The sequence below is a fragment of the Alnus glutinosa genome, chromosome 11, assembly GCF_958979055.1.
Source record: "Alnus glutinosa chromosome 11, dhAlnGlut1.1, whole genome shotgun sequence".
In the NCBI taxonomy this organism is placed as follows: Eukaryota; Viridiplantae; Streptophyta; class Magnoliopsida; order Fagales; family Betulaceae; genus Alnus; species Alnus glutinosa.
The window spans coordinates 22,577,860-22,597,292 of record NC_084896.1 but is presented as its reverse complement, the minus strand read 5'-3'; the positions used below and the strand labels follow the sequence as shown (position 1 = coordinate 22,597,292).

The window sequence follows — 19,433 nt, the reverse complement described above, 5'->3', positions numbered from 1 at the left end:
CATATACTGAAATATAGCTGCACTACTGTGAACGTAAACACGTTGTTGAACTACGTAAATCTGTGTCTTAATTTTCTCTTATTCTTTTTTTTTTTCAATTTCATATTATTGTGCACAATAACAACAAATAACTTTTTGTTTTTTTCTTAATGAAATAGTTATTTTACGTACTAAACTTGTCCTAAGAAGGCTTGGGACATTCTTTAGACAAGGGACAGAACCACATTTTCGGCTAGTCCCCAAAATTTTAAAAAATCATTTAAATTTTAATATATATATATATATATATGAAATAGGCCCAAAATTTAATTTTTTACTCCCATCATATTTGTTTTTATTGGTTTTGTTTTACCCCACGCTTGTATTAGCTACCCGCCATTGCTCGTATCGATCAGTTGGCAAGGAAAGGCTCTATGTGACAGGCATGCAGTAGATCGATCATCGAAGGAACACCATTAATTAGCACCGATGATGTATACGAAATCCTCGTCATGCATGATGTAATTAGGATGACATCACCCATTAAAGTCATTCACCATATACAATCTAGCTATACACGAGTAATGCTGGATACCTTTTTTTTATCCTTCAAATGTGACCGGCTTTTAAAATTACAATTGAATTTGAAATTGATGACTATTAGATTTTGATCCAATAATAATTTTAAAACTCACATCAATTTTAAAGAATAAAAAAATAATTTCTAGCATTATAATCATACAAACCATGTCTCCTAGGACTTGGTGCATGGTCGACCACATAATTATAAATATATATATATAATTTTTTTTTTTTTTAAAAAAAATTATTAAATTTGGAGTGCTATATTCTATGTAGTATAGATATGTATTTTTACAAAAGATTTTTTTTTTGGGGGGGGGGGTCAACCTTTATATATATTTTTGGGATTTAAAGTCCACTTAATAGTCACCACATATTTTTTTTTTTTTTTGGCAATAATTTGGAGGATGGGGCCATGGTCACCCTCTGTCACTGCTATCGATCAGCGGGGAATTGAAAGGCTAGAAAGCCACATGTTCCACAATTACGTTCAACATAAGTGCCAAAAGGATGGTCCCTCCTTTTCTATCACAATATTCACGGTAGTTTTGAATTTTCTCCATCTTATTAGATGGATTTTTATAGAATCATACGTAGATATCTTGATAAAATAAAAAAAAAAAAAAATTTCTAAAACACTCTTATATATATGGACTTTATTAGGTTGAAATTATTTTGTCAATTTTATCCATATGTGTAGTTTAGATAAATTCTAGTGCTTAAATTCCATGTGTACAACGAAAAAGAATTGAAAGAACCCTGATTTTGCACCCACAAACCGATCTATATATTCTTCTTGTATTATTTTTTCTTCTATAGATAAAGTTTATTCATCTTTAAAAAAAAAAAAAAAAAAATCTTGTCTCAACAGTTAAGTTCCAATTAATTAGCAGACCCTAAATAATTAATACTCCAGCCGGGATAACTTTTTCTTATATTAAACCAAACAAGCATTAATTTAATTATAATAATTACTTATGTAATTTAGTTAAAATTAGGGAAAACTTCATTTAACTCTCCTAAATTGCCGTCGCTTTTGTAGTTATCCATATAAACTTTAAAAACTCTTTATCTCAATTTAGTGTATCTATATTTCAATTTTTTTTTCCACCCATATATATGTTAGGATTTTTCGTTAAATTCTGTCAAAATTTAAAAAATACCCATATTTTTTTTTTCTTCAAAGATTCAGGTGTGAGTATTTTTGTACATTCTGTTAAATCTTGACCAACCCCTAAATCCTTGCAATTTTTTCCAAAATAAATGACGGTATTTTGAGAATTTTGACATCCATCCGTTAGGATTTATGGTGAAATTGAAAAAAATTAAAAGAAGAATACACTAAATTGAGAGTTTTTAAAGTTTAGAGGGGTCATTGCAAATGTGATGAAATTAAGTTCATGGGGTTAAGTGAAGAAGTTTCCCCTTAAAATTAAAAAGAAGAAGGAAATAAAACAATACACATAAAATTTATATATAGTTCAGCAATGTGATTACGTTCATAAACGAGTAGCCAATTTTTCACTAGATACTAATTAATATTCCTCATTAAGAATATGAGTTACCATCTTTAACAATCTCCACCCTAAGCGAATATTCAAGTACCCCTTTTAATTAGGAGATATCAAACACCTTATGCCTCCGTTCCACGGCTCCACCTTGTGCTAATAGTTTGAGAAGTGTCGATCTCTAGCACTGAGAGATGTTGATCGATCAAGCTGAGAATGAAAACTTGAACTTGTTTGTATTATCAAGAAGTTTGAACTTTCTCATGGTATCACATGATCTGTACGTACGTAGCAATCAGCTCGATCTCTTATCTTCTGACTAGCTTGTTTGGCTCTTTATTGTAAAAACCAATTTTCTTACATGCCTCCTAGCATCAGAAATATGAGAAATGTAAACCACTTTACTCCTTGCGAATGTAATTATTATTATTATTATTATTTTACAGTTGAAAATAATTTGAAGTCTATAATTATTTTGTATAGGTAGAGCTAAACACTTCAAAGTAGAGATTCTTTTTTTTTTTTTTTTTTGAAAATATTTTACGCTAAAATAAACTTGGCCAAGGGTGTGTTTGGATGCCTGTGCGCAGCTTGATTCACTCTTATGTGTCTAAAGATTCAAAAGCCCTTAGACAGTTAGACATGTCAAGTTTTTCTTGATAATATTACTTCAATCTCACAGCTTTATTGCTTTTATTGTTGAACATGCATGTCCCCAAATTAAATGTCAATACATGACTTATTTAATGGTAAGTACTCTCTAAAGCATAGAGGCTTTGAGGACGTAATACATATAGATGTGAAGCTCTTAGTAAGGTCGCTGGCCGATATAGTTGCCTCGGGGATCATAATTGCAGCTGATGATCGTGCCTCCATTGTTGCATCTCACTTTAGCACACCCTAGACGTACAGAATTTCGCCAAACCACCTGAGTATAATGAAGGCACTCTCCACCAACGCATGAATTAGAGTTGTAGTTATAGTTGGACTTTTCTTTTACCCACAAGCCCACCGCAGCCGCACCCGTGAGGTCACCGCTACTCCCTGCAAGGTTCTCACCGTAAGGACCACCGGAGTGCACAAGTCTGCAATCACCCGTAAGTTTATTAGCGTAGTTCTTGGCATAAGCGGCTAGGTTTGCGTCCCATGTTATACGTCCGACGCCCACCTGTGATCGAGCTGTGTTGTGAGCATTTATGTAGTCTTGAGGTGTGTTTTGGGCACAGGAGAGATGGACCATGGTTAAACTGAGGACACAAACAATGGCTTGCGAAATCTTGCTGATTCCCATATTGGGTTTTCTCTAGATCTTGCAAAGCGAAACCTTACAAGGGGGATGATACAAAATGAAGCATGCATGGGGGGTATATATAGGAATGTTAGTGTAATATGAAGATTTTGCATCTTTTTCTTTCTTTTTTTCTTTTAATTTATTTATTATTATGATAAACTACATTTGTCATGATCTTGACCATTCATTTTAAATGAACAATCCAGATAAATGTATTGCACTGTGTAATACCCTAAAAATTGCAGCGGATCGTTGCACTAGATATCTATCAGTTTCTTCCACTTGTGCAATGCTTTCACTACCCTTTTTTTTTTTTTTTTTTTTTCCTTGGACGCATGCATGCACATGGACCACATACTGTTCATAGTCAGGATTAATTTCTTGGTCCCTTATTAGCACTAGGGGAATATGATCCACTCAATTTCATTTAAATTATCTATTTCAACTAAAATGTCAGGATTTGAAGTTGATGCATTTAACGGTATATATAAAGTTAAAGTTGACACATCTTTTAAAAATTTAAATAACGTGAAATTATGTATACCATTATATGCATCGACTTTAAATTTTAACCATAAAATGTATAGTATCAATTTCATTTGAAATTGAGAGAATCCTATTCTAGGGTGTAGGCAGGGCCGGCTAGAGGCTTAGGCGGATTAGGCGACCACCTAAGGCCCCCGATTTAATAAGGCCCCTAATTTAAAAATATTAATAGAGATTTATTTCTAAAAAAAATAAAAATTAAGGCCTTAAATATGATCAATACACTTAAATAAGGCCACAAATCTTGGTAAAAATAAAATTAAAAAAGGCAATAATATAATGCAGGGCCCAATTTAATAAGGCCCCAATTAATGAAGATTTATTTTAAGAAAAAAAGTGCTTACAAAAAGACGAATCATCAAAGCATTGTTTCCGGTAATGCCAATGCTTTAAAATATGCTGCCTAGGGGCCTTCTCCCGTCAAAAAACTGCAGGTTTAAAAAAATAAAATAAAATAAATTCAGGCCTTAATTAATCACCAACGACTTGTGAGATATGAAAAGTCTAAATTAAAGGCCTTTAATTTTTTGTACGTCTAATTACTAACGACTTGTGACTTATGAGATATGGAAAGTCTCTGCATTAAAGGCCTTCAATTTCTTTGAACGTTCAAAATAGAATTAATGAGATATGAAAGCTCCTAAATTGAAGGTCTTAATTACTCACATTAAAAATTGAAGGCTTCAATGTTCAAAAAATTGAAGGTGTTAAGTCCAACTTTCAAGAATCAAAATAAAATGAAAAAAATAAAAAATAAATACTAAGAAGATGAAAAGTCTCTAAGTTTTCATTTTAAATCCTATTCTTTATAAGTTTTTATTTTTTATCTCATTTTCCCTATTCAAGTCTTATTTGAATTTGAATTTCTCTCTTCTCAATTTTTATTATTTTCCAATAACTTATCATTCAAGTCCTTAAAATCATTCCATATCTGATTAGTGATTAAAAAAAAACAAATTACCAAAACTCAATTAATCAATTACATTAATTTTTTTTATTCGGTTTTAGGAAACATTCTAACACTAATTTGTCTTTCCTTTGACAAATCAAGTTTTACCATTCTGTTTTTTAAATTAATTAATATTTATTTATTTTTTTTAAAAATGTATCATTTAAACTTTTCGCCTAAGGCCCCAAAATGTATTGAGCCGGCCCTGGGTGTTGGTGTGAGATATTGCTACATATTTTAAAAGCATCACTTAAATAAAGAAAAATATAGATTTTTTTTTTGTATTAATTAATGAGATCATTGAGTAATATAACCAAATGACGATAGAAGCTAGAGATTGATTCGTGTATTTATAACCAAATATTAAGGTCTTGTTTGATTTACGGAATGAGTATTCTATTAAAAAATAGAATAGTTATTACTAGAAAATAAAAAGGAGTGGAATGAAATGATTATTCTTATTCTTTAGTTTGGTAACAATTTACGTACTTTAATTGGAATCCAATTAAAATTATTAAAAAAATTTCACATTATTTTTTTATAAAAAAAAGTTAAAAAGAAAAAATTCAAATTATAAAATAAATAAATAAATAAAAAATTAAAAACCGGTGGGTGGCCGACCAACTGGCCAGCCACCCACGGATTATGCCACCCCCACCTCAAAGCTAGTACTGTCCATATCTTATCTTTGTCTCGTGGTCGGAATATGCCTTGCTTTGCCTGAATCTTCCGACCCAAGGTCGTCCTCTGGGTCGGGCACCGGCCAGATAAGCTCCAACTCGGTCCTGATGACTCTGCTGGACTCGCATTACACGGAAGTGGCCGAGCTGGTGGAGAAGGCTTTGCTCTTGCAGACGCTGGAAGAGACTGTTGACAACATCACCATCTTCGCTCCCAGGAACGATGCTCCAAGGTGATCCACCCGGACTCGGTGACCCGACCCGACGGCGTGATACACGGAATCGAACGGCTCCTAATTCCCCAGTCCGTCCAGGACAACTTCAACAACCGCCGGAGCATCCGTTCCATCTCCGCCATCAAACCCCAGGGAGCCCCCGAAGTCGACCTCAGGATGCATCGCCTGAAAAAACCGGCCCCGAGACCGGCGGGCCTCACCACCAGTTCAACACAGAGGCCCAGGTCAAGGACTTCATCCAGACCCTCCTACACTACGGTGGGTACAACGAGATGGCCGATATTTTGGTGAACCTGACCTCCTTGGCCAACGAGATGGGCCGGTTGGTCTCAGACTCAGAGGGTTACGTGCTGACTGTTCTGGCACCGAATGACGAAGCCATGGCTAAGCTGACGACAGACCAGCTGAGCGAACCGGGCTCCCCGGAGCAGATAATGTACTACCACCTGATACGGGAGTACCAGACGGAGGAGAGCATGTCCACCACGATGTAAAGGGGTTTTGGAATTCTTTTTTTCCCTTTTTTTTTTTAAAAAAAAAAATGAAAAATAGAAAGAAAATAGAAACTAATAAGTAATTTTTCTAGAAAATGTAGTTCATTCCTTTAATAATAACTATTCCTTTTCGTAAAGGAATATGCCCTGCCAAACAAATGAATGATTATTTTATAGGAATAATCATTTTATTCCAAGAAGCTATTTCACGAACCAAACAAGACCTAAATGAAGAAACAAAGGAGAATGATTCTACAAGTTCTTCCATCAATTTAATTATTTCTTTCTCTTTTCAATTTATCTCTTATTTTCCCCTATATTTCTATAATTCTAATTCATCTCTACGTATTGAAGCTGTATGGCATGCATGGTTAATTATTATTATTATTATTATTTTATTTTCTTGCATGCTTAATTAATTAATTTTTTTTTTTGGATGAATTAAGACTTTTATAGAACAAAACTCAACAATACAATGCTATCTATTTTATTGATTTTTCTTCTTTTTTCTCTTCCTCGCAAGCAACATTACAAATTCTGCATCGATCCACATATATGATAAGTTAAATGTCATTTTTCATCTCCATAAGTTATTATTATTATTATTTTTTTTTTCAGTTTTTGGTTTTTAGAATTTAGAGATAATTTTTTATTTTTTATTTTTCGTTTTTTCATTTTACTTTTTCAATTTAATTCACCTTTCCAAATATATATATATATATATATATATATATATATATATATATATATATATATATATATATATATTAATATTCGCAAATTTGAAAACAATAAAGAATAATACAAATTAAAACAATACAAAAAATTCGTCTACTCAAACAACCCCTTAAGCATCAAACATGTCCTATTAAAGACAAAGAAAATTCAAAAGAAAAGAAGGTTGGGATTTTTTTTTTCCACATCCCATTGGAAATTTACAATCAGAAATCGCGGCATGGATATATATATATATATAGAGAGAGTAATGCTACACATTATCCTCTTGTCCTTCTTTTGTCACCCCAAAATTGATGTGGCTCTTAAAATCACCATTGGATCAAAATCCAATAGTGATCTATCATAAATCCAATGGTAATTTTAAGAGCCACATCAATTTTGAGGTGACAAAAGGAGGACAAAGGGATGATGTGTAGTATTACTCATATATATATATATATATATATATATATATATATATATATATATATCATTGTCTTTCTTTCCTTTTCGTTCTTTCTCGTGGAAAATGTTATTTTGGTCACTCTCCTAAAGTGCAAAGCTAAAAGCTAAGTCATGTGGTATTAATAAGAAATAATCTTATTTAGTAAATTGTTGTACGATTGGTATACAGTTAGGAAGACGTGACGGTGAAAATTAGTGCTTATTTATTTATTTATTTATTTTGTTTTACAGGTGTTGATTTAATGATTGATTTTTACTGTTACATTTTTGTTTGTTAATTAAAATTTTTGTTTTCAATCTTTGATTTTATCTTTTCAAAATAAAAATATGAATAAACAACTCAAATATAATATACTTATAAAAATATAAAAATAATTTAACTTTTATATCACGCCAAAATACTCTTTCAAACTAATAATAAAAAATATCCCTTAAAACACGTTAGCAAACATACTATTATGGCATTATCTAAGGCTTTTATGCGTAGACTTGACTCAAATATTCTGGCGGCTAGCTTTGCAAAAAGTTTTCCAAAATAAATCCACATGGCATGGCCCTCCCCTGCACGTCACGTCCAAAAAAGAGAAGTTAAAACACAATCTATATAGGATTGATGGGTGTAATGCAGTGGCGGACCAGCCTTATGAATATAGGGCCAAATTAAAAAAAAAAAAAAAATAAATAAAATAAAAAAATAAAAAAATTGAAGAGGCAAAATTAAAAAAAAAAAAAAAAAAAAAAATTAGGAGTAAAATTTATTGAAATTTTTTGGGGTAATGTACGTGTCTCCCCACAAGACATGTAACATTTTTTCATCCATCGATCCAATTAATGACACCATCAAATTAACCTTTCCTCTTAACTCTTATTCTGGTCTTTTCCCTTCTCACGCCTCTATTGACATAATAAGGGATTATGATCGTTTACATTTTTTCTTTTTCTTTTTCTTCAGAGAGGCAGGGTAACATGTTGTCTTTCTTGTTGTAAGTGGAATATACAACAAGATGACATAATTTGTTTTATTTTATTTATTACCAAGTACTTAGAATGTTAAAAAGTTGCTAATGTCACCATTTTAATTAAGCAACTTAAAGTTGCATAAACTTCCCCCTTGGACATGAACACTACTTGGCGGTAAGCTTCATGCAAAGTAGAAGGTGGTGCACACTTCAAAATAAATCACATGCTCTTCCTTTTTCCATATGAAGAAACCTCCTACTTTATCATTTTCCTTTAGAATTAAAAACAAATTTGAACAAAAACTAATTAAAAATATAACTAACGAATCAATGTTGTTTCTCATAATCTACTTATAATAGATTTTGGTTGGAACTCAATGAAATCATTGTTGTTCTCCATATATAAACTTTAAAAAGTGTCAATGTAGTGTATCTATCTTTCAATTTTTTTTTTTTTTAAATTTCACTCTCACATCAATGCAAAGATAATGGATTGATGTGAGAGAATTGATGAATGAAATTTGTTCTCTAACCCCCTTAATTTATAGGACATAATGCAATTGTTTCTCTTCTAACCTCCGTGGAAGTTATCATGCACCTTCCATGGAGATGAGTTAGATGACTATATTTGTTATGGTGTGATCATTTTTTTTTTTTTTTTTTTTTTTGGGAAATGATGAATATCATTATAAAGCTAGTTCTAAGTACACAACTTTGAATAAAAGAAGGGCATTCCTCTATCTAGGAATTATCCAGCATTTGTGAAACAACAGCTTTGGCCAATGAATGGGTCACATTATTCGCTTCTCTCGGCACATGTTGCACCCTTACAGAAGGTATATCTTGAAGCTTGGCTCTTATATCCTCAATGATTTGGCCAAAGGAGGACCAACATGGGTCTTCTTTGTTGAGTGCTGACACTACATTCCATGAGTCCCCCTCAAAGACTACTTGTGGAAATCTCATATCACAGCACATAACCACAGCCTGCCAAGCCCCCATAGATTCAGCCACAGTTGGGTTGACTATACTTGGAAAAAACCGAGCCTTAGCAGCTACATCTCTTCCCTTGTCATCCCTTACCACCACTCCCACCCCCATGCACCTATTCTTAGAATTTATGGCAGCATCCCAGTTGCATTTCACTTCTCCTTGGATTGGCTTGATCCACTTTAGCATGCATCTGACTGGTACCTGAACTGCCTGTGTCGATGGAGTATGAGTGATTGCAAAGGAGTCCATTGCTTCACGAGCTTGCTTCAGAACTTGTACTGGGGGGGAAAATTGGCCATAAAAAACCCACTTATTTCTTCTCATCCACAGCAACCGGGCAATTGTCATGGCTTCTACAAACTCATCCTCCTCCAGTTTGCCCCATAATTGCTCCACAAGTTCCCATCCTTCATTAGCTATAGTGGAGAGTTTTTGGACTTTTCGATTAGCATCTTGCCAAACCGCCACAGCAGAGGGGCAACTCCAAATACTATGACAGCTCATTTCCACCTCTGTTGAACACAAAGGACATAGAGGGTTAGTCACAATTTTCTTGTGAAAAAGATTTACTTTAGTTGGAAGAATATTGTGGTACAACTTCTAAATAAAGTGTTTTAGCACTGGAGCTCAAGGATGGACCATATTTTCCTGCACATAATATTTTTTGTAGCTCTCCTAGAAGACTCCCCATCGCATGCTATTCTCCTCACAATCTCCACATGATAAGCCCTTTTCACAGAGAAACATCCATGACTAGTGCCTTGCCAAGTCAGTTTGTTTGGTTTGCACAAAGGGCTTAAAGGGATACTTCCAATAAGTTCCACCTCCCATGGGGAAAAGATGGATCTGAGCAGAGGCATATTCCACCCTCCAGACCCCGGATCAATGAGTGAACTCACCCTAGCCTCCTCATCCAGCCCATTCACCGGGGAGAGGATCTGAGGAGTTGAGGAAGAAGGGAGCCATTTATCTTTCCAAACTTTAATGCTCTCTCCATTTCCAACGCGCCACCAAAGACCTCCTTCCAAAGTCTCCCTACCATAACAAAAACTTCACCAACCATAAGAAGGTCGATTGCCCATACTAGCTGTACAAAAAGAATCCGAAGGAAAGTGTTTCTCTCTCAATATTGTAGCCACCAGATATTGGAGAATTCTCCAACCTTGCCTTGCTAGCAACGCAAGATTAAAGGCTTCTATATCACGAAAATCCATTCCCGCTTGTTGCTTAGCGACCCCTAACCGTTTCCAATTAATCAACCTCACCCCTTTTGACTCCCTATTATGGTTCCACCAGAAATTGCTCATAAGGTAATTAAGTTGCTTGCACAAGGTCTTGGGCAATTTAAACACACTCATAGCACAAATGGGAATAGCTTGCACCACTGCCTTGAGTAAAACCTCTTTCCTAGCTTGTGATAAGAACTTTTCCTTCCATCCCTCCAACTTCTTTCTAACACGGCTCACAAGGGAGGCAAAAGATCTGGTTTTTGATCTTCCCACCATAGTTGGGAGCCCTAGATATTTCTCAAAACCCTGGACAGCTGACAGACCAGCAGTAGAACTCACCCATTCTTTGAAATCATTCCTTGTGTTCCTACTAAAAAATACAGAAGTCTTGGCGGCATTCAACTGTTGGCCTGAAGCGCGCTCGTATAAATTTAGTAATTCCAGAATTGTGGACCATTCCATAGAGTTTGCCCGACAAAAGAGGAGGCTGTCATCTGTGAAGAAGAGATGGCTCAACCTAGTCCCTTCAACTGCAATAGGCACGCCCGATATCCTGCCTTCCCTCTTCGTAGTCTGTATAAGAGCACTAAGACCCTCTGCACAAAGCAAAAATAAATAAGGAGAGAGTGGATCACCTTGCCAAAGTCCACGTGATGGAAGAAACTGTCCCATAGGCTGGCCATTTTTAATCAGAACTGAATAGAGACTGTGGAAACACAGTTCATTATTAGCTTGATCTATTGTTCTGCGAAACCCATCTTCCTCATCATCTTCTCTAGAAAAACCCACTCTACCCTATCGTAAGCTTTACACATATCCAACTTCATTGCCATGTACCCTTTCTTCCCCTTCATTCTTGTGTTCATGGTATGGAGAGTTTCATATGCCACAATGATATTGTCAGTGATCAATCTGCCAGGAACAAAGGCACTTTGGTTTGGGGATATGAGAGCCGGTAGCACCTTCTTTAAGCGGTTGGCCAACACCTTTGCCACTAGTTTGTACATCACGTTGCACAGACTTATTGGGCGATAGTCACCCACAAAAACAGAATCATGGACCTTAGGGATTAGAACAACAAAAGTTGAATTGAATGAAGGGTCAAAAGTACCTTTATTCAAAAATTTTAGAGCTGCCTTTCTAACCTCTTCACCAATTGTGTCCCAATGCTGCTGATAAAAACAAAACCCAAAACCATCTGGTCCAGGGGCTTTCAAAGGGTGCATTTGAGCCAATGCATCATTAATCTCCTCAGGTGTGAAACACCTTGTGAGCCCTGCATTCATCTTAGATGTGACCAGAGATTGGACTTCTGTGAGCACTTCCTCAATACCATCCGGATTTGCTGTAGTGAACAGGGACTGAAAATGTTGATTGATAGCCCTTCCAATATCCTCTGGATTCGACCAAGAAAGCCCATTCTGATCTATAATCGATCGAATGAAATTAGTTCTCCTTCTTTGTGTGGCCCAAGCATGAAAATACTGGGTGTTACGCTCTCCATGTTTATACCCATTCCTCTTTGCTCTTTGCCTCCATCTAAGATCTTCCATCTCCATCAACAGGTGGATCTCCTATTGTAGATGTTTAATCTCCTCCAAATTACTTGGATGCTCCTTATCTTGTAAACCCTTAAGTCTTTTAGTCAAGCCTTTCAGAGTTCTTGTAAAAGAGCCAAATTTGGAGGAACTCCAGCAAGAGAGAGCCTGCTGACATTGTCGTAGCTTCTGGAGAACAGCTTTCGAAGATGACCCAGTATCCCCTACTTCAGACCGCGCCTTCTTAATCACATCCGCACAATCTTCACTAACATTCCAACTTGCTTCAAATCTGAAAATTATGGGGATCCGGATTGGGGGAGAGGTGAAAGAAACCCAGAGAGGTCTATGATTAGAGCTTCGAGCAGCCATCACCTCCACGGAAGCTTATGGGAAATTGGCACACCACCCAGCCGTAGCTAGAGCCCTATCCAACCTTTCCTTGATGAACTCCCCTAAATACCTTTTGTTACTCCAGGTGAATTTGGAGCCTCTGTATCCCAAGTCATTAAGCAAACAATCTGACAGAGTACCCCGAAAAGCTCTCATTTGTGCTTCATTTCGGATCCTTCCCCCCACCTTTTCAGTTTGATCAGCAATTTCTTTAAAATCACCCAAACATAGCCAATCGTTAGGGGTCAACTGGCCAAGATGGGATAATAAGCTCCATGAAGCACCACACAACGCACTATCTGGATTCCCATAGAACCCTGTGAACTTCTATGAATAGACCAACCCCCTGAGAGTAACCATAGCATTGATATGTCTCAGGGAGAAGTTTTGGATAGTGACCTCCTCTATATCTTGCCAAAATAATGCTAACCCTCCACTACGCCCCACAGGGTCCACTGTGAACATTCTTGAAAAACCGAGCTTATACTTCACTTGCATCATACTTTTATTCATGAGCTTTGTTTCCATAAGAAACAAAAGCTTGGGCTTCTTCTCCTTCACCATCTGGTGAAGATCATGAACTGTCTAAGGGAGCCCCAACCCTCTACAGTTCCAGCTCAGACAACTCATTGTTGTCGGCGGGGCTGTTCACCAGCCTCCACCGATGTAGAAACGGAACATGGAAATTCATGGTCATACCTCTTTTCCTTGTAACGTTGAAACTCTGAAATTCCTTTTGCAAAATCTTCAAACGCCCTTTTGAGGGGGAGAAAAAGCCTTCTTTCTCCTTTTCCACTCTCGAAACATCCCCCCTCGCGATTCTTGTCCACGACTTGTTCTTGCCACCCGATTTGGTACCTCCCTGTGTCCCCTGCATGCTTCTTTGGTCTCCCATTGGCATCATCTCAAAGGCTTGCCCATTTCCTTGCTGAAAGGATTTGGGATCTTCACTTGAGCCATTACCTTCTAGAACCGGGGAGTTGTTTTGATCAGATAGCGTAGCTGAGGGATAAGTTGACAACTTGCCACGTGAGCTTTTGTTCTTTTTGCCCCTTGATCCCTTAGCTGACTTGCCATCCTGTTTGGGCTTGTAGACCATACTGGGTTGCCTCCTCTCACCTTGGGCCTTAAAAGAAAACAAAAGCTTGGTCTTCACCCCCTTAAGACAGTTGGACTGTGGTCCTTGCATATTTTTCACCACAGAATCCTCCAGATTCTTCCTTTTCCCTCATTTCTTCTCCCTATCTTTCTTTCCGTAACAGTCATCCTTCGTAAGGGTCTCTTTCCTTCCGCAATTCTGGTTGGAATGGAAAGAATAATGGGACTTTGAATTCTCATCTGACACATCCGGACTAGGTGGTGCAGAATTCTCCCTCCTTCCTTTTTGGTTGGAGTCCGCATTAATGGGACCTTCCATTACCGGTGCCCGAGTCTCCTCCTTCGAATTGGTGGAAGGCTTTCCACTTCGTTGGCCCTCCGATAACTCAGAACCTCTATACAGATCAGCAGCTCTTAGCCAAGCGCCCCAATCAGTTGTTCCACTTTGGTGGTTCTTCTGTTTTTGAGAGTGAGCAGGGCATCCTTTTGGCTCATGAAGAATTCGGCCACATTAGAAACAGAAAATAGGGAGCTTCTAGTATTTGAACGTCACCTAGCAAGTCTTTCCTTTTTGAATCAACGCTCTGCCTCTTTCCAGTGGTTGGAATAATTCCACATTCACCCGGACCCGAAGATATCTCCCCCACCCCATGTCATCCTCCGCCACAGCAACTTCTTCCACCTTTCCCAAAGAACTCCCAATCTTATATCCCACTTTCTTGTTCATACAAGCAAGAGGCATGTCATGAATCTGCACCCAAATAGGAGTCTGGTTGAACTTCATCTGGGAGGGTGGAACTCTTCTATAAACTTCATTCAGGACTAGGAGGGTGCAATCATAGGACCACGGCCTTCCATCCAGAACCCGTCTTCTATCAATATCCTTTTCAAACTAAAAAATCCACAGATTGTCCAGGATCTCCTTGAAATAGATCCCACCTGTTGACCTCCATATTCGAGTAAGGATGGATTTGAATGCTTCTTTGTTGATCTTTTTGGGTGTCCCGAATCTCCCAACTAAGCACTGCAGACCTTTTTATCATAGTTCCTCTGTATCTTCCTCGTCAATTTCAATTCCCTTAGTTTCCCCCTGATAAAAGGAATTTTCCGGTTGAAAACACCTTGCTCCTCTTCCATGATCAGTTTTCTCACACTAGAGAAGAACAATTAGACAAGAGATGGGACAAAAAACCTCCTACACCAGCCTGCCGGAAGGAGACATTACCCAATTTAGTACTGAATGATGGGGATCATTCTTTTCCCTTTTCTTTTCATCATATCCCTTAAGGCACAATATCATCTCCTACTTGATGACATGATAAATTTAGTTGGGCATCATTACCTTGGTACCAATTTGTGATGCCCCACAGATCGGCGTAATTAGATTGTGATTAGCTTATATGTGTGCATACTTTTTCATTACTTTATCTTACTTTATCCTTTACCATATGATTTCCTACCAACAACATATTAATGAGGTGACTTTGTTTCGCTATATTCAAAGCGAATGACATCGATTCTCTGTGTTTGGGAACATAGTCCACACCCATATGTACTACACAATAGATGACTTCAGCCGTACACAAGTCCATATGTTGACTTGCATTGAATATTTGATCATGTAACACTCAGGAAATAAAAATAAAGATATTTTACTGGAAAAAGAAATAAAATAAAGAACACACCATAAAACGCGTTAAGAACTAGGCACGACTCGATCTGTTAAGTATCTGGTCTATTGGAGTCAAGAATTTGACTTAGAAACTTTGAAAATATTTGGAGAAAAGAGCCTTGTACAGATGAGACAGTATGTCGCTTGTGAAAATAGATCACATAAAATAATGGTAAAATATTATCAAATTGCATGGAATATCACATTAAAATGTTTAAGTATGGAGTATGGGATTACCTTAAAAAGATGGGACAAAAGGAGGTTGAAGAGACTTAATTAGAAAAATTTAGGATATGAGATGATTTGGTCGATTACCAGTTGAAGTTTGTTCGATTAGATATCTACATGTGGTAGGTAGGTGAAAAGCCCAGAAAACACGATAAAAAGAAAAACCGTGTTCAAACGGGGAATGTGCCGTTTAAATTGAAGGAGACAACTTTTTACATGGTATCGCAAGATCACGTGATGTCAGATGATCAATGGCTTCGATCCTGTCACATGCCAACAAGACTGTTTTTACACGTGTATTGAATGCTGAACATCAAAACCTTTCGAACAGGTTTCACCCTAGGTGTTGTTTAGGAGTTAATGTTGAATTTGTGAGAAAGATAGATCGAACTAAGGCACTTAGTAACTGTTTTAGTTTAAGGAGGAGATACTCTAAGGGGAGGTGTTTGAAGGAGTTGGCTACAAGAGGCAATAACTATACCCTAGCTCTTTGATCTCCATTGCTGTCAAAGTTATTAGTACTATTAATGTAGATGTTTTTGAAACATTGGAGTACTAATGTTATATCGTATGCTCAGAAGTTTAGAATATTGTTGTTATGATTGCTAAAAGAAAAAATTAGAGTTTTCGCTAAAAGGGAGATGTAGCACGTACGTAAAAAGATGGTATTTTAAGCTGCATGTGTAATGTATAAACATTAGAGCATTAGTAAATTACATGTGTAATGCCAGCCCGTTGTTGTCAGCTGCTGTCTGGGTTTGTTTTTGTTGTTGGTCCCATTACTACCTTATGTTTGGGTCCCATAACTTTGTAAGTCAAGTCATGCTCTAATCGTAATAGAAATTTAGGTTTGTAATTTCAAAAAGTACGATTTAAAAATAGAGATTTAAAAATGCAGATTTTATGCGTTTTCAAATTGTAATTTTTTAAAAACGCAATTTCAAACGATCAATTTTCTACAATTTGATTTAAAATCGTACTTTTTCTAAATGGGGCATACAACTTAGCAGAGCTTTAATATAGATAATGATTTTTTATGAGAAAATTGAGCATTAATGTGTAGAACAAAAAATGACCTATAAAACAAAATTTCTCTTTCTCTGTTTTCTGATCTTGCATGAGGCTTTTAGATTGTGGAATATGTGTGAAATTAACCAATGTTTCTTCCACGTTGTTGTTGTTGTTACAAGAAATTCGCCCATTAGGGTCGACGCTAATAGTCAAATATCAGCGTCGACTTTGGTAGTCAACACTAATAGTCGAATATCAGTGTCAACTTTGGTAGTCGACGCTAATAGTCGACCATTAGCGTCGACCTCATAGTCGATGCTAATTGTCCAAAAAAAGCACTATTAGTGTCGACTTTTATGTTGACGCTAATGTGTCGTTGCTAATAACCTGGCAGGAAATTTTGCCTCACGCGGGTTGAGCAATAGGGATGACAATTTAGTATTAGCGTCCAATTTCATCGACGCTAATAAATAACTTGATGCGTCGACAATGGGGTTGATGCTGATATGCTCTAAAGAACCATATCAGCGTCGACACCAAAAGTTGACGCTGATAACCTATTATCAGCGTCGACATCTATGGATCGATGCTGATAATGGGTCATTAGCGTTGACCCCAGGGTCGACGATAATGACCTTGTATAAAAATAATAGATCTTTTTTGAAAAAAAATAAAACATATCAGCGTCGACCTGTACGTGTCGACGCTGATAATGGGTCATTAATTAGCGTCGACTCTTGTATCGACGCTAATGACCCTGAATAAAAAAATTCTAAAAAAATGAAAACTATCAGCGTCGACTAAAAAGTCAACACTGATAATATGCAGCATCGACTTGCAGGAGTGGACACTGATAACCTATTATTAGCGTCCACTTTAGGTCGACGCTAATGATCCAGTATTATATATATATAAACTTATTAAACTTAAAAAAAAAAAAAAAAACAAAAAAGAAATGAAACCTATAGAAAAAAAAAAATACTTCTTTTTATATTATTAGTAAAGTTTTTCTATTTTTCTATTTTTTTAATTTTTAATTTTTGTGTTAAATGTCATTTCAATCTATGGTTTTAACGACTTTATTTTTTTATAGGTACGTTTTATTTTGTATCATAAATGAAATTTCATGTCAACCCAATCAAAACCTGCCACGTGGTCATATGTCTCATTAAAACATAGAAAAATGAGGAAAATAAGAAATACATATACATATATACAAAAAATAAAAATAAAAATAAGCAAGGGGTGGCAAAAAAAAAAAAATACAAAAAATTAAATGATTTTCATATTATTAGTAAAGTTTTCTGTTTTTTCTATTTCCTAATCTTATGAATTAATATTTTCTATTTTTTTTTTTTTTTAAAATTTATCCTTGTGCATTAGTCCAATCAATAATGATAAGATCGATCTGATTGATCCTCACGCATCAGCTTGATTGATCGAACGCCCTATCTATCATAGTGCATTAGTTTGATCGATCGAACTATATGGATTTTGTATTATTTATGCTTGTGTATTAATCCGATTAATCATTATAAGATCAATTGGAATGATCATGAGCCAATCGTATGATCAATCGAACTTGACACGATTAAAGGTTTGATCGAACATCCAATCGATACTAGTACATTAGTCCGATCATTGTAAGATCGAATAGTTAGTCCATTAGTCCGTTGGTTCATGATTTGAAAGAATTGTGGAATGAAGGTGTAAGCACGAACGATGCATTGACGAAAGAGACATTTCAATTACGTGCGGCATTACTATGGACTATGAACGATTTTCCCGTGTATGCAAACTTATCTGGGTGGTCTACCAAGGGAAAGCTTGTGTGTCCAATCTGTAACAAGGATACAGATTTTAGGAGATTGAAGCATGGGCATAAGACGTGTTACATGGCTCATCGTCGATGGTTTTGTCAGGGGCATGTATGGCGCATAAGAAAAGAACTGTTCGACCGTACTAAGGAGCATAGATTAGAACCTGAAGAACTATCTGAAGATCAGCTGTTGCAACAAGTCATGAATTTTACAGGAGTACAGTTTGAACAAGAAAGTAACTCAGATATTCTGTTGAATTGGAGGAAGAAGAGTATTTTTTTCGGGTTGCCCTACTGGTGATAAGTGTCAAATGTTGCACATTCAAGCCCTTTAACTTATATATGTTAATTCCTTAACATTGTTATTTGTTTGATTTTGTGTTGTTTTAATGTTTTCAGGTTTTAAATAAAGATACAATTAATTCCGTTAATTTTGGGCTTAAAGCACACTTTGAGAAGATCTAGAAGATATGTTTAAGCTTAACCAATCATAATAGAATACTTATATGATGTGGTTAAGTTTAATCAAATCAAGAGAAGGATTAAATCGGAATTTCTCCAACAAGAGTCAAAATCGGATTGGATTCAAATTTGGATTCTGCATATGTCTCAGTGTTTGGATCATAACTTTTGCGTCAGATATTGGATTGCAATGAAATTGGTGGCGTTGGAAAGCTAATAAAATATTCAACAAATATATAAGAAATAGATTTTCTCTAATTCGAACGTTTACTATGCTAAAATTGCCTCGAAATAAAAGACTGCAATTCTTGCCGAATTTGGAATCCTTTTCCTACTTGGATTGAAGTTTCAATCTCCTACTTGGACAAGAAGACTCAAGAGACGATTTTTCTGGAATTTCTAAGGCTTCTAGGACTTGTGTGCTCCCTATAAATAGACCCCTAAGTTTCAAGAGAGTGTGTGCTTGGTGCTTGGTGTTTGGGCTTGTGCTTAGCTTTAGACAAAAATTCTTCTTGGAGGCCTAACAAGTTGAAGAGGAGAATACCATGGCAGGAGGCCATCCCAGCACCACGATGAGCGGTTAA

General features: G+C 36.2%; 2 protein-coding genes and 1 pseudogene across 2 annotated transcripts; 1 reads left to right on the top strand and 2 right to left on the bottom strand.

Annotated features, from left to right (window-relative positions):
- Positions 1 to 2,734: 2,734 nt before the first annotated feature.
- On the bottom strand, positions 2,735 to 3,394 carry LOC133882130 (pathogenesis-related protein 1-like). Its single transcript, XM_062321240.1, has one exon. The coding sequence runs from the start codon at positions 3,358 to 3,360 to the stop codon at positions 2,878 to 2,880; it is 483 nt and encodes a 160-aa protein (XP_062177224.1). The 5' UTR covers positions 3,361 to 3,394; the 3' UTR covers positions 2,735 to 2,877.
- A 2,249-nt stretch (positions 3,395 to 5,643) lies between these two features.
- Positions 5,644 to 6,265, top strand: LOC133881225 (fasciclin-like arabinogalactan protein 15; annotated as a pseudogene).
- Positions 6,266 to 9,147: 2,882 nt separating this feature from the next.
- LOC133881223 (uncharacterized) lies at positions 9,148 to 11,300 on the bottom strand. Its single transcript, XM_062320162.1, has 3 exons — positions 10,567 to 11,300; positions 10,208 to 10,434; positions 9,148 to 9,911 (listed from the first exon to the last, which is right to left on the bottom strand). Exons 1-3 carry the CDS (start codon positions 11,298 to 11,300, stop codon positions 9,148 to 9,150), a joined length of 1,725 nt encoding a protein of 574 aa, XP_062176146.1.
- Between the last annotated feature and the right edge of the window lie 8,133 nt (positions 11,301 to 19,433).

Bases quoted from the DNA above. Each gene is read 5' to 3' on its own strand.
- LOC133882130 (XM_062321240.1), bottom strand. From the start codon at position 3,360: ATGGGAATCAGCAAGATTTCGCAAGCCATTGTTTGTGTCCTCAGTTTA.
- LOC133881223 (XM_062320162.1), bottom strand. From the start codon at position 11,300: ATGGGACAGTTTCTTCCATCACGTGGACTTTGGCAAGGTGATCCACTC. The intron at 10,435-10,566 runs GCAAGGTTGGAG...TTGTTATGGTAG, and splicing joins AATCTTGCGTTGCTAGCAAG to GGAGACTTTGGAAGGAGGTC. The intron at 9,912-10,207 runs GTATCCCTTTAA...TGTGTTCAACAG, and splicing joins GGAGGTGGAACTTATTGGAA to AGGTGGAAATGAGCTGTCAT.